At 38.8% G+C, this 15,689-nt stretch overlaps 1 protein-coding gene across 1 annotated transcript; it reads left to right on the top strand.

Moving 5' to 3' along the window:
* The first annotated feature begins 3,960 nt into the window (after positions 1–3,960).
* Positions 3,961–15,140, top strand: LOC140752676 (phenoloxidase-activating factor 2-like). Its single transcript, XM_073087004.1, has 10 exons — positions 3,961–4,018; positions 4,714–4,868; positions 5,997–6,087; positions 6,415–6,496; positions 7,740–7,852; positions 8,371–8,485; positions 9,723–9,828; positions 11,018–11,193; positions 12,384–12,548; positions 14,273–15,140. The coding sequence occupies exons 1-10, from the start codon at positions 4,014–4,016 to the stop codon at positions 14,435–14,437; spliced, it is 1,173 nt and encodes a 390-aa protein (XP_072943105.1). The 5' UTR covers positions 3,961–4,013; the 3' UTR covers positions 14,438–15,140.
* Positions 15,141–15,689: the final 549 nt, after the last annotated feature.

Here is a 15,689-nt window from a genome sequence, read left to right as displayed (position 1 = left end):
AGTGGCTACTGCTGCCCATGAACATCTGTAATCAACCCCATAGGATTAGGTATTCCTACCTGAGGTCGGCCACAGATGCGCCGCTACCCCTGATGACTTAGCTGGAACGCCCCGGAAAACTCTGTCTCCCTTACCACACCCTTCAAACCGGAACACAGCAGCGCCTAACACTGCTGTTATTAGGTAGAAATAGGTGTGGTGGTGGTGCCGCCGGAGTCGAACCACAAACGGTTCTACCACCTTCCACCACCACCACCACCATATAACCAAATTATTTTACTGTAGTATTATTTTAATTAAATATTTTTTATTATTTTCATTATGTGTTATTTTTATAATAATAACTAGCTGAACCGACGAACGTTGTGTTGCCATATAAATAAAAAAATGTTTAGGGTGAACAATCCTTATGACTTAGGGACATGAAAAATAGATAGTAGCCGATTCTCAGACCTATTGAATATGCATATCAAATTTGGTGAAATCGGTAAAGCCGTTTCGGAGGAGTACGGTAACTAACATTGTGACACGAGAATTATATATATAAGATAAAGTTCCCATTTATATAGTCACGTGCGTTCCAAATGTAACGGGGTCAACAACTCGATTTTTACCAACTTTAAACAGTCAGATTAAATCAAAATTTTAATTAATTGTCAAGCCTTTAATAATTTTGTTCCATTGTCCTTATCAGGATCATCGGGATGGAAGATTTTCGTGGCGGTGTTCGAGGGCCTTAGAGAAAATTCATGGCAAAGTTACTAGATTGCAACAGTTATTACTTTTTAGTTTGATTTTATTTATTTATTTATTTATTTATTAGTTGCACCAACAAAGTGTTACGCTACGCTGCCAAAACGTGGACCCTGACATTGGGACTAGTCCACAAACTAAAGGTAGCTCAGCGAGCTATGGAACGAGCTATGCTCGGCGTCTCTTTGCGGGATAAAATCCGTAATACGGAGATCCGGCAAAGAACTGGAGTAACCGACATAGCTCAAAGAATTAGCAAGCTGAAGTGGCAGTGGGCTGGTCAGATATGTCGCAGAACCGATGGCCGATGGGGCAGGCGAGTTCTCGAGTGGCGACCACGAATCAGCAGACGGAGTGTAGGACGCCCCCTGGCGCGCTGGATCGACGACCTAAAGAAGGCTGGTGGTAGTGGCTGGATGAGAGCAGCGCAGGACCGAGTGCTGTGGCACACCCTAGGGGAGGCCTATGTCCAGCAGTGGAACGATAAAGGCTGAAGTGATGATGATGATGATTAACTAGCAGTGCCCCCTGGTATCATCCGCGTTAAAAAGAAACAGGGGCACAGCTAGTTCTAAAATATAAGTATATTAAGTTACTCCTTATTATATGAGCTACCTGCCAATAAAAGTCCCGTCAACCGTCACCTCTGGTTTTTCAAAGTTATGTGCGTATAAGAAATTAATTATCACTTGCTAAACGGTGAAGGAAAACATCATGAGGAAACCTGCATACCTGAGAGATTTATATAAACAAAAAATCTCAAAGCTACGTGAAGTCTACCAATACGCACTTGGCCAGCGCGGTGGACTATGACCTAATCCTTCTCATGAGTATGAGAGTGGCATGAGTCTGTGGCGGCAGTGGGACGTTAATGGGTTGATGATGGTTTTACCTATATGAACATAATACATGAATCATAATTAATCATGTACTTAGGTAGGCCCTAAGTGACGATTCGACGATTTCAGAACAACTGATTCATAAAATTAGTAATCAACATCATTATTTCCTTATTAGGGTTCCGTACCCAAAGGGTAAACACGGAACCCTATTACTAAGACTTCGCTGTCTGTCCGTCTGTCCGTCGTTCACAGGGCTCTATCTCTGGAACCGTAATAGATAGACAATTGAAATTTACATTTACATTTCTTTACAGAGGATGCATAACGGTAGCCGCTATAACAACAAATACTAAAAATTAAAAAAAATAAACAGTGTGTGTAAAGTCGGTTTACTGACGATAGTTAACGTGACAACTTCATAAGAAAATACTGATGGAATGGTTGCATTTTTCAAAAGAAAATTTTAATTTTATTTGTTTGATAGATATTTTGTATGAATATAGAGAAGGAGGTAAAAGGAAATCACAATGGAATTGATCAAGTTAACGAGGAGGCTCATTGTGCCTCTTTGTCGCTCATTCCGCGCTCTCGCTTGCACTTCAAGCCTTAAATGGAACGCCTCAGAGCGAGGTAACGCCGCATGAGTCATGTTTTTTGGTGCGTGCAGCCGGCTCCATCGAATTATAAGACGTTGTCACGTCAAAAGTTGAATACAAAAAGGGGTCCATACAATGAACAAGATAGCCTAGTGGTTAAGAAACGCGGCCTCTCGATCGAGGGGTCTGTGGTTCAAATCCCAGGCACGCACCTCTGATTTTCAAATTTATGTGCGTATTAGAATTTAATTATCACTTGCTTAAACGGTGAAGGAAAACATCGTGAGGAAACCTGCATATCTGAGAGATTTATAAAAAAAAAAAAAATCTTAAAGGTATGTGAAGTCTACCAATACGCACTTGGCCAGCGCGGTGGACTATGGCCTAATCCTTCTCATTCTGAGAGGAGACCCGTGCCCAGCAGTGGGACAGTAATGGGTTGATGATGATGATGATGACAATGAACAAATTATAATTGCACTTTTCATACCTACTAATTTGCAAGTTATTTATTATAAATTATTATTTTCCACTACTTAAAACAAAATGTCAATCAACCTCTCGCCAACTAAGGAGCGGCTATGTAAAGGCTATGATATTGTATTTAAACGGCTAAAATATAATATTTACAATAAAGAAAAACTAGAAGAAAGTCAGACGTAATTAAAATACGCAATACGCAATATATGTAGACGCAACCCTAAAGCGAACTCTCGTCCCGCGCCCCTGTAGGTATATAATTCAAGGACAGGGTTACAATACTGTATAGATCCTTATACAGTGACTAGGCTATCACTGCTTATTATTATTATAACTATGCTTATTAACAGTCATATCGGAAGGTGACCCCACGATATATATACAATACATTATATATATATAAATAGAAATGTAGTCTGTCCGTCCTTTCGTATTAATTATAGAAGGTGGTAGAACTCTTTGTGGTTCGACTCTGGCGGCACCACCGCCACACCTATTTCTGTTATAACAGCAGTGTTAGGCGCTGCTGTGTTCCGGTTTGAAGGGTGTGGTAAGGGAGACAGACTTTTCCGAGGCGTTCCAGCTTAGTCCTCTGATTAATATTGCGCCACCCTGTACAACATACTAGTTTTTGCCCGCGGCTTCGCCCGCGTTTAACAGAAAATAATATGACATACATAAAACTGAAAATTCGTACCTTCATTGGAATACCAGTGGCGCCATCTGGCGAAAATTGGTCGGACCAACTCTGAAACAACAATTTTGCTAAAGATCATCACTTGATCAAAAGCAAAGTTTACGATTCAATCCTTACTAATATCTATTAAAATAATCGATTTTTTTGGTCCAAAAGATCGTTTCTCCGATTAATCGATCTTAGATCACCATCCTTAGTTCCCGTGGGATATCCGGGATAAAACTATCCTATGTCCTTTCTTGGGTCTCAGACTATCTTTGTACAAAATTTCATTAAAATCGGTTCAGTGGTTTAGGCGTGAAGAAAAGACAACCAGACAGACAGACAGACAGAAAAACAGACAGAGTTACTTTCGGATTTATAATATTATATTAAATATTAATATTATATTAGTAAGGATTAGTAAGGATATGGCATACAATATTATAACATTCTTTATACAAAGTGAATCAATTCGATTTATTAATAAACGAAGTCACATGCAATAACTATGTATATTTTATCTGAATGTAAAGCAAAAATTATTTTCCCTATTAGTTTTAAACGAGACGCGAAATAGATAACCTTTAATATTGTGTCGTATGGTATATATTCATATTGTCGTGGTTTATATTCATATTGTACTTATTTGGACATAACGCGGACATGATGTAAGTACCTACATGTATTTTATAAAACCCTCAGACTTCAACATCACACCTCATTTGTTCACGAGGGGGAAAACTTAAAAAGGTACCCCACGTGAGAGCGACGCCGGGTTATGTGGGATTTTTACCGCACTAAGCCCTCTGGTTGCCGTCCTCGGCGCGATGGAGAACTCCGGGATCTCCAACGGAACTCAACCGGAGTCCTCCTACCGCGATGCCTTTCTATCGGGCTCTGCCCTGGGGGGAGCAATTTACGCTCCTCTCACATCCCCTCGTGATTACAGCGATATGCGACAACACAAACCGCTGTCCTTCCCGGAGTCGCTTGCTGGACGATTTGAGCTCCCACTCTTGCCGCCCGCAACCCCGGAAGCCCCTTTTAGTCGCCTCTTACGACCCCCAGGGGATACCGTAGCCTTATTCTGGTCCTGGTACTACAGGGACAATGATGTAAGTACCTACATGTATTTTATAGAACCCTCTGTGGTTCGACTCCGGCATCACACCTTTTTTGTTCACGAGGGGGAAAACTTCAAAAGGGTACACTAAAGCAACTATGTGCGAGCAGCGGGGGGTGCCGGGGGACCGCGCTATCTTCGTCCCGCGTATATCTACAATTTTCTGTTGCGACCTGACTCGTTTCTATATTCAGAGCGGACTAGAAGTTTGGCGCAGACTACCATTAATGTTGTTTGCAGGCTGCTCCTACTCCTGGTGCCTGTTCTGATGAGCAGTGCACAGAATAATGAGGATGCTGTCACAAATTGGCTCAAGGCAAATCTCCCAGAATATGACGCTGTTAATAAACCCGCTGATATGGAAACCCAGCTTAATTTACACGTAACTCCTCGCCGTAAGTATAAGTAAAAATAATTCGCTAAGCACGAGTCGAAATCGCACATGGAGGGTTCCGTACCACCAAATGTTCATTACTTTTTACTCATTTTATTCATTACCACGCTTTTATAAGCTTGGGTTGTATCTATGTATGTATGTATGTAACGGAATCTCTGAGGATTATTTTCACCATCTTCCATAACTCTGATTAATTTGAAACTTTGCACACGTATCAAGGACTGATGATAATGCAATAATTTTATAATAATTCCCCATACTAAAATATTAAAAATAAATAATACAAGTTTAAAAAACTAAAATAAATATAGTTTAAAAAACTAAAAATCACGCTGTAACAGACCTAAAAAGCAATAATTGTTGCAATTTTGCGATGAACTTTCTCTAAGGCGCTCGAACAATCTCGCCTCGAAAATCGTTAATCCTGAGGATGTTGATAAGGACAATGGTACAAAGTTATTAAAATCGTGTATTGTCATCGGTTTTTGATAATTCTTCAAAATTTTAAAATAAACCGAACGTTCAAAGTGGACAGAACTCGTATTCGAAGGTGCCGTTACTCTGTTACATACATACATACATACATACAACCCAAGCTAATAAAAGCGTGTTAAAACACGTTTTTATTACTATTCGAATTAAAAACTAGAAAATAATTTTTGACGCTCGTTGTCGTTTAAGAGTAAAGAATTTCAATTCAAAGTACAAAGTGTGGGGTGCATTATACTGCGGTTCATAACCTTTTATAATATAGGAGTACCAGACAATCATACAGTCCACCTGATGATAAGTGGCTACTGCCGCCTATGGACATCTGTAATTAACCCCAGATTGATATTCCCAACTAAGGTCGGCCACAGATGCGCCGCTACCCCTGAGGACTAAGCTGGAACGCCTCGGAAACGTCTGTCTCCCTTACCACACCCTTCAAACCGGAACACAGCAGGGCCTAACACTGCTGTTATTAGGTAGAAATAGGTGTGGCGGTGGTGCCACCGGAGTCGAACCACAAAGGGTTCTACCACCTTCAAACTAGTCTAACTATGGCATTAGCCCCTATCTGACAGGAGGCCCGTGCTCAACAATAATAATTGGTATACCACACTAATGACGCTTTCTTCTTCAGGTATTCCATGCTCCACTGCGAATGGGGAAGATGGTGAATGTGTGAAACCTTCGAATTGTGGGAAAGCTGAAGAACCTAAACCTGACTTTAGGTAAGCTCTGATAAAACATAAGGTGGTAGAAACCATTGTGGTTCGACTCCGGCGGCACCATCGCCACAACTATACCTGCCTCATAACAATGTTAAATTCTGCTGTGTTCTGGTTAGAAGGGTGTGGTAAGGGAGATATACTTTTCCGAGGCGTGTCAGCTTAGTCCTCAGGGGTAGCGGTGCATCTGTGGCCGACCGCAGGTAGGACTATCTAATCCTATCTGGAGTTGATTAAAAATGTCCATGGGCGGCAGTAACCACCCACATCACGTGGATTGTATGCTCGTCTGCTACTTCTATATTATAAAATCGGATGATTATGTTTCAGACAGGGTTACCAACCGTGCCGTTTTAATTTAGTCTGCTGTCCGCTGCCTGATGTAAAAGAACCTAAGAAGAAAAGAAAGATAGTAAGTTCAGGAGGCACGGCAGTGCATCCGCCAAGTCGAGCCAAAGCCAAAAAAAGCGGCACGGCCGTAGCATCATTTTTTTATAATATGTTAGTAGCAGACGAGCATGCCATCTGCTGATAAGTAGCTACTGCCGCCCATCGACATCTGTAATCAACCCCAGATAGGATATTCCTACCTGAGGTCGGCCACAGATGCGCCGCTATCCCTGAGGACTAAGCTGGAACAATTCGGAAAAATATATCTCCCTTACCACACCCTTCAAACCAGAACACAGCAGCACTTAACACTGCTCTTATGAGGTAGAAATAGGTGTCGCGGTGGTGCTCTTGGAGACGAGGTATACCTCATCCAAATACAAAGAACTGGTCAAGTGCGAATTGAACTCGTTCACAGAGTTCCGTAAATCTCCACTTCTACACTAATATTATAAAGAGGAAAACTTTGTTTGTTTGGTTGGTTGTAATGAATAGGCTCAAATACTACTGGACCGATTTTAAAAATTCTTTCACCATTCGAAAGCTACATTATCCACGAGTAACACAGGCTATATTTTATATGACATATATTTGATAAATAGATTTTGAGGCGGTACAAAATTTTGCTGCGTCAGCTAGTAATAAATAAACATTTGGTGTAGGTACGTTAATTAATTCATATTTTTAGTATTTGTTATAGCGGCCAACATACTCTGTCAATTGTCTATCTATTATGGTTCCAGAGAAATAACCCTGTGACAGGCAGACATACTGACAGATAGCGGAGGCTTCAAATGAAATCAAATCAAATCATTTTTTTAATTTAAAATAGAGCATTTTTTTACAGCATTTTTGAATGTTAATACAACTACCACCACTTCACAAGGTGTTTTGCTATGGAGAAGAAGCGGAGAATGAAACTCCATAACACACATCTTTAAAAAAAGTTTTTTACGATGTCTAATGTTTAGTAATAGGGTTCCATTTTTACCCTTTGGGTACGGAACCCTAAAAATTTTTGTTCAAAAAATATTCTTTAATATAAATTTAATTGTGACGACTCGCATGGCGGAGCGGTTACCATACCGGTCTGACGCGCATAGGGTCCCGGGTTCGATCCCCGGCCAGACAGACATCGAAATGATGAATTTAGGTTTCTTTTTCTGGGTCTGGGTGTTTGTGTTGTCTCTGTGTGTCCATGGCACCCACGACACAGGGAATCCTAGTGTGGGGCTGTGAGTGTAGAAATCGTTCAATTATTTCAGAAGAATGTATGTGGAATAAGCAATGGGTATCCATTTGTCTATCGATCAAGAAATACAAAGCCTGTGGCGTTTGCCGACTTCGCAGAGTTTCCCTGGATGGTCGCTGTACTCAGGTACGTTTGTCCCACTGGGCTGCTATCGGTTCTCCACAATCATCATCAATCCATCACTGTCCCACTGGGAACGGGCGTCCCCTCACAATGAGAAGGATTAAGCCATAGTCCACCGCGCTGGCCAAGTGCGTATTGGTAAACTTCACATACCTTTGAGATTTTGTTATAAATCTCTTTATAACAAAAATCTATGCAGGTTTCCTCGCGATGTTTTCCTTCGCTTTTAAGCAAGTGATAATTAATTTTTATTTTCTAATACGCACATAATTTTGAAATTCAGAGGCCTGGGATTTGAACCTCGGACCCCTCGATCGAGATGCCGAGTTTCTTAACCATTAAGCTATCACATCTCCACAGTACACCTAATTTTTGACTGAAACTTTGCTAAAACTTTTTTTCGCTCGAAACTTGGTTGATACCTCATTTTTGTCCAAAACTTTGCCAAAACCCAATTTGTAGCTGAAACTTGGCCGAAACTCCATTTGACTCTGGTTTTTATTCAACATATATTCTTACAGACAGTCCAATAGCGAAATATGGAATAATGAAGATTATATTGGTGGCGGTACCCTTATCCACCCACTTGTGGTCCTTACCGTCGCTCATAAGGTGGACAACAGAGATCCAGCTGAGGTAAGACTTATAAATCCATTTTATATTATAGGAGTAGCAGACGAGCATGCAGTCTACCTGATGGTAAGTGGCTCCTGCCACCCATGGAAATCTGTAACCAATCTCGGAAAAGTTTAGATTCCTATCCGAAATTTACCACAGATGCGCCGCTACCCCTGAGGATTAAGCTGGAATGCCTCGGAGCAGTCTCCCTTACCACACCCTTCAAGTCAGAACACAGCAGCGCTTAACTCTGCTGTTATTAGTCAGAAGTAGTTGTGGCGGTGGTGCCGCCGGTGTTAAACCTTTAGATCCACCAGCTCTACCTGATGATAAGTGTATTCGTTATCAATCCTGAGGATTAAGCTAAAATACTTCGGAGAAGTACGTCTTCCAAATCCACACATTAAAGGTGGCAGAACACTCAGCGGTTCGATTCCAGCGGTACCACCGCCACACCTACTTCTGCCTAATAACAGCAGAGTTAAGCGCTGCTGTTCTGGTTTGAAGAGTGTAGTTAGGGAGACATACTTTTTCGAGGCATTCCAGCTTAATCCTAAGGGGTAGCGGCGCGTCTGTGGACGACCTCGGGTAGGAATCTAATCTTATCTGGGATTGATTACAGATTTCCACGGGCGGCAGTAGCTTATTATCAGGACTGCATGCTCGTCTGCTACTCCTGTATTATAAAAAATAGTACGAAGATAAAGTCGTAACTAAAATGCTTGTTTTTTAAATTTTCCAAAACTTTTTGGAGTTTACTCCTTAAGAATCGGTTTTTGATATAAGGCGCCCGGTATGAGAAAAATGTGAGGAGTAAAATCTACTGAACGAATGACCTCGTTACGTTTTTGGTGCGCAACCTTTCGTGCGCAACTTTCTAATTTGGTGTGAGCAGTGCAGCTAGATCGTGAGTAGCATAGACTTAGAATTTTTTCGCTACGCTAGGGTAGTGTGTACCCTTACTTTGGCTATACTTTATAATGCTTTCTCTCACTCTTACTGATGGCAAAACATCTTATAGTGGGGGTACGCTCTACGTACGATCTAGCTGCACTGGTTGTGAATGTATTAAGACGTATATAGTGTATGCTGGAAAGCGACTATATCTTTATATAATTGAGCTTGTTTATTTCAGTTAATTTCAGTTAAATAAGCTTTTTTGCGTCTGTTTTGACAATCGTACTTAAGGAGTAATCCAGTCGTGCGTCGGAGCAGACACACACATTTATTTTTAGTTATTAATTTTTGATTGTAGTTAAAATGTCGCGCAGGAGAGTGGGATACCAGTACGGCGATGGAGGTTATGTCCCACCAAGATCGAAGAGTTAGAAAAATATCTGTACACAAGGATTTCATGTTGGGTAAAACTATTTACCTATTAACCTATTTTATTTATAAAAAAAAATATTAAAGGTATGTAAAGTCTACCAATACGCACTTGGCCAACGCTTGACTATGGCCTAATCCTTCTCATTATGAGAGGAGACCCGTGCCCAGCAGTGGGACAGTAATGGGTTGTTGATGATGATGATGATGATGAAAACTATTTAGGTCGATTCTCGAATCGATTCCAATCGTAGTGTAATTCACAAAAAATCAAGGCCGAAGAATCGATTCACCAAAAATCGATCTTCGATCTTTTCAGCTGAAAAGGGCGATAGAGAAATAAAAAGGTCATCAGGATCAAACCGTCAGCAAAAACTTCGAAAAGATGGACTTTCGATTTTATGGGATGAAAGATCGATTCACTGAATTGATACATTACTGGAGATCGATTAAAATAATCGATTCTTCGATTAATCGATCTCAGATCGCCATCCCATTCTCAGAAGGGATTCAAAAGTACGATACTTACTTTTACTATCAACTTTTACAATAATACATCTTTATCCCCCGTGGCGGAGCGGTCACCATACCGGTCTGACGCGCAAAGGGTCCCGGGTTCGATCCCCGGCCAGACAGATATCTAAACGATGAATTTAGATTTCTGTTTCTGGGTCTGGGTGTTTGTGTATTTGTCTGTGTGTGTGTGTATGTCCATGGCACCCACGACACAGGGAATCCTAGTGTGTGGCTGTGAGTGTAAAAAGCGATTATTATCTATTTTTTATAATATAGGAGCAGACGAATATGCTGTCCACTTAATGGTAACTACTGCCGCCCATGGACATCTGTATAACCCCAGATAGAAATAGATATTCCTACTTGACATCGTGATATAAGCAGTGATAGCCAGTGGTTAAGAAACTCGGCCTCTCGATCGAGGGGTCCGAGGTTCAAATCCTAGGCACGCAACTCTGATTTTTCAAAGTTATGTGCGTATTAGAAATTAATTATCATTAGCTAAACTATCGTCACTTGAGCACTTATTGTTACGTTTACTCAGTCTACTGAAGCAAACTGAACAGAATAATGGATTAAGTAAACGTAACGTAAAATTGTGAGATGTTTTGAAAACACAGCAGCGCTGAACACTGCTGTCATAACATAAATAGGTGCTAACGGAGTGAAACTGTTCTACATTATATTTTAATGAACTATAATTTTCAGTACGAAACCACTACAACGCAGCCCTTCTCTTTTTGGAATCTCCCTTCATCCTGGAATCCCATATTGGAGTGGCGTGTCTCCCTGGAAATGATTTGCCCTCGATCGGCACTCTTTGCTACAGCATGGGCTGGGGGAGAACCTTCAATGATTCTAGTTACTCTGCACAATTGAAAAAGGTAAGAGTCTTAGGCTTTCGTATTTTTGTCCTTGTAGTTCCGGAACCACGCTACGGTATCCTGTAAGAGGCGACTAAAAGGGGGCTTCTATGGTAGCGGGTGGCAAATATGCTTTTCGAAAACTGATAAATGGAGCACCCCACGCTTTTTTCACAATTATACTATTTACTGTTCCTTTATTGATTCCTATATTGAACATTATTTTCTACTTTTTAGTTGATTTTATCATTAAAAGCGTGTTTTTAGTTTCTTAAACTATATTTAGTTTTATAATTTTTAGTATTTGTTGTTATAGTGACCACCATTATGCATCCTCGGTAAAAAATTCAAATGTCTATCTATTACGGTTTAAGAGATGAAGCCCTGCAACACACGAACAGACAGCGGAGGGTTTCGTTTTACCCTTTGAGAACGGAATCCTAATAAATATAGTTTAAAAAACTAAAAAACACGCTTTTATGATAAAATCAACTAAAAAGTAGAAAATAATTTTCAATAAATATAGGAATAGATAGGAATAGAAAGAAATAGGAATCAATTAAGGAACAGTAAATTGTATAAGCGTAAATTGTATAAGTTCAGCCAGCGTTTGCAATGTAAGCCCAAAAAATGTGTTTATTTACCATGGATTAGTAAAGTTACTTCGCCGCCTTGAAATTGAATGAAGCCACAAACTTCACAAATATGTACTAAACCAACATTTATTTCAATTATTTTTTACTTTGTAGTGATATAGAAGTCGGTTGTATTTTTTGTTAAAAAATTTTTTTCCTTTCTGTTGAATTACTCTGTATATAAAAAACTGCATCAAAATCCAATTCGTGGTTTTAAGATCTAAGCTAACATGGGGACAGACAGCGGGAAGCGACTTTGTTTTATATATTTATTGTTTTACATCTAAATTTAATTTAAAAAACGGCCAGTTCAAATATTTTTTTCGGTGACGATGACGCGAGTTCGATGATTTTTTTTTGTCATCCAAAAATTGAACGGAATCTTTGAACTCGATTTTTACCCACTTCGAACGGTCCGATTAATTTAAAATTTTTACACTTATCAAAAACCAATGACAATACATGATTTTTATAATTTTGTCCCATTCGCCTAATCGGGGTCAGGATAACAATTTTAGCGAGATATTTAGTTTTTAACCTATAATTTTATTTATTTGTGACGTTGGGTGGTTTCAGGTCCAACTGCCTTTAGTAGACCCTAGTGTCTGTCAACGGCAACTCCGGAACACTGTCCTGGGTTCCAGCTACCTTCTCCATCACACCCTGATGTGTGCTGGCGGGGAAGTAGGTGTGGACACATGTGTAGGAGACGGTGGAGCACCCCTGGTCTGCCCTATTCAGGTAAATTTAAACTTTTTTACCCGACTGCCAAGGAAGGGTTATGTTTTTGTAAATAAGTACTAAGAAAGGCCTTTTGGAAATTCTACCCTTAAGAGGGTAAAATAGGAGAAAACAGTTTTTTTTTTAAATCCTTTAATTTTGAAGCAACTGCTACAAAATTTAGTATTCGGCTTTCTGGATAGGAACAAGGACACACCTATTTATCCTCATCCGAAAAATTAACTCCGTAGAGGGTAAAATAAGGGTTAAAAGTTAATTTAAACAATCGTCAATTTTGAAGCAAACACTATGAAATTTTGTATTTGGCTTGTTGGATAAAAATAATGAAATTCTACCCATTACGAGGTAAAATAATGACCAGACCTTTGAATTACTGAAGAACTTTGAATTTGATTGATATATTTTATGGAGCGTAAATGGTGGATTGTTTTTGCGAAATAGTAACACGTTTTAAAAAAAGTTAACCAAACCTATCGAGTAGGATATCAAAATAAAGGAACTTAAAAGATATTACACATAGCCAGAATTCGTGTACATAAAATGAACGATTAATTTACCTACCTACCTACCTACCTACTTTATAAATAGCAGAACATTGACAACATCAACTTAATTTAAATATAGTTTGAGTTCTATTCACGCGGCTACAACATTATATTACACATACATTATATAATATATACATATTTAAACACATCGAGATGACTGTCTGACTAAATGAGTAGTGTTGCTGTGATAAAGATCAACGCAAAGAAAACCGCTGAACTTTAGAGTGCTCGAAATTTTACTCATAGGTTATTTATATAGCGTAAATGAGCACTACGAGGATAAAATAATTATAGTTCAAAAAACTAAAAAACACGCTTTTATGATAAAATCAACTAAAAAGTAGAAAATAATTTTCAATCTAAGAATCAAATAAGGAACAGTAAAACAGTTCGAAAAGCACCCCACACTTTTTCCACAATTATACTATTTACTGTTCCTTATTTGATTCTTAGATTAAAAATTATTTTCTACTTTTTAGTTGATTTTATCATAAAAGCGTGTTTTTTAGTTTTTTGAACTATAATTATTTATTCATTTTTAGTATTTCTCGTTATAGCGACCACCATTATTCATCGTTTGTAAAAAAATCAAGTGTCTATCTATTACGATTTAAGAGATAAAGCCCAACGACAGACGAACAGACCGCAGAGGGTTTCGTTTTAACCTTTGAGTACGGAATCCTAAAAATCATTCTACAAGAGCGCATTATAGATATGTTTCAGAACATTTGAGTTATAGGGAAATAACATTATTATTTTCTAAACTAAAAATCACGATATAAAAGTTACGCCTATTGAAACTAAATAGCAATAATTATTTACAATCTAAAGTTGCGATGGACTTTGCTGAAGGTGTTTGAAAAATCTCGCTTCGAAAATCTTTAATCCAGAGGATGTTGATAAGGACAATGGTACAAAACTATTAATGTTTAAAATATTGAATTGTCATCGGTCCTTAATAAGTATGCCAAATTTCGAGTTAATCCGACGTTTTGAAGGGGGTTAAAATCATGTTCAAAGATTCCGTTACATACTAACATACCAACATACCAACATACATACGTCTGAAGCTAAAGATTCCGTTACATACTAACATACCAACATACCAACATACATACGTCTGAAGCTAATAAAAGCGTGTTAATAAAAGCGTGTTAAAAATACCTTTATTTCTAGGAAGGCGGATCTTCTGCGCGCTTTGCTGTCTACGGCCTGGTCTCCCATGGTGTCGGCTGTGGGAATACTAATGTGCCTGGACTGTATACGAAGGTTTCTGAAGTGGTGGACTGGGTGAACGAAGAAATGGACCGGGAGGGCCTAGATAGAACCTACATTATCTAGATCTGAACAGCTTTTCCGAGGCATGCCAGCTTTCTCAGGAGTAGCGGCGCAGCTATGGCCGATCTCAAGTAGGAGACTTATCTGGGGTTGATTACAGATGTTACCTGGACTGCATGCTCCTCTGCTACTCCTATATTATAAAAAGAAGCTTTTGAAGACGTTTGGAACTTCAAACACCACATCAATAAATATTTTCTTAAAAATTGGCCTTTTTAGTATGTCCTTTATATATATTAATACCTTTTTATAAAACCCTTATTCGTGCTGTTATAAGTTCTTTAGTTAAAAAATTGTAAATCCGTAATTGGCTGTAAGATATACCTACTATATAAGAAATTTATTTGTATGATCTTAAGAGCTGTGGATTTTGTAATAATTAAATAAATAAATATATCCGTTTTTAACCATTGGGTACGGAACCCTAAAGCGTCAAGTGCGAGTTGAAGTCTCACACTGAGGGTTCTGTATAAAAGCTATTTTTTTGTATTTGTTACTGTAACAGTCATAGAAGTGAATTGTAAAAATTTGAACGGTCTACCTATTAATACATACTACCTACCATTAATAAACGACAATGTATAGAATGATAATGACATATATAATTTAATAATAATTAATTTAATAATAATAATTTAATAATATTGTTGTTTATATTTTGAAATTATAAATTGACTGTTTAAAATTTTATTTAAATAAGACTTGACCCTAGAAAATTAAGTATTAATTAAAATTTTGCATACCTCTAAGAGGTGGAATATAGAGGACAATTTTAAGGATATAGCAACTGTATTTACCCATATTTAGCCAAATAAATGATTTGTTTTGATATTACGGTTCAGTAGATAAAGCTTAAAACGTCGAAATAGCGATTACTTGCATAGTGACCCCATTTGTATTTTAAGTTTATTTTTTATTTTTAGTATTAACTGTTATAGCGGCTAGCAATACTTATTTTGTGATAATTCCAAGTGTCTACCTATTACGGTTCCAGAGAGTCCTGTGACAGATGGACGGACAGCGGAGGACAATAAGAAATTGGGCGGTAGGAGGAAGTAGCCAGTGTCCGAGTAGTTCCGGGACCAGAATAGGATGAATAGGGTGGGTGTTCAAGGTGGTAGAACCCTTTGTGGTTCGACCTAATAACAGCAGTGTTAGGCGCTGCTGTGTTCCGGTTTGAAGGGTGTGGGTAAGGGAGACAGACTTTTCCGAGGCGTTCCAGCTTAGTCCTCAGGTAGCGGCGCATCTGTGCCGA

This window comes from Epargyreus clarus, unplaced genomic scaffold (genome assembly GCF_041222505.1).
Source record: "Epargyreus clarus isolate Ecla_fem2 unplaced genomic scaffold, WU_Ecla_fem_2.2 ptg000025l, whole genome shotgun sequence".
NCBI classification, from domain to species: Eukaryota; Metazoa; Arthropoda; class Insecta; order Lepidoptera; family Hesperiidae; genus Epargyreus; species Epargyreus clarus.
Note: the sequence above shows the minus strand (reverse complement) of the source record. Positions and strands in the feature narration are given on the sequence as shown.

Coding starts and splice junctions, on each gene's coding strand:
- LOC140752676 (XM_073087004.1), top strand. Junction 8,486..9,722: donor ACAACAGAGATCCAGCTGAG/GTAAGACTTATA, acceptor TTTTGATTGTAG/TTAAAATGTCGCGCAGGAGA. Junction 12,549..14,272: donor CCCTGGTCTGCCCTATTCAG/GTAAATTTAAAC, acceptor CTTTATTTCTAG/GAAGGCGGATCTTCTGCGCG.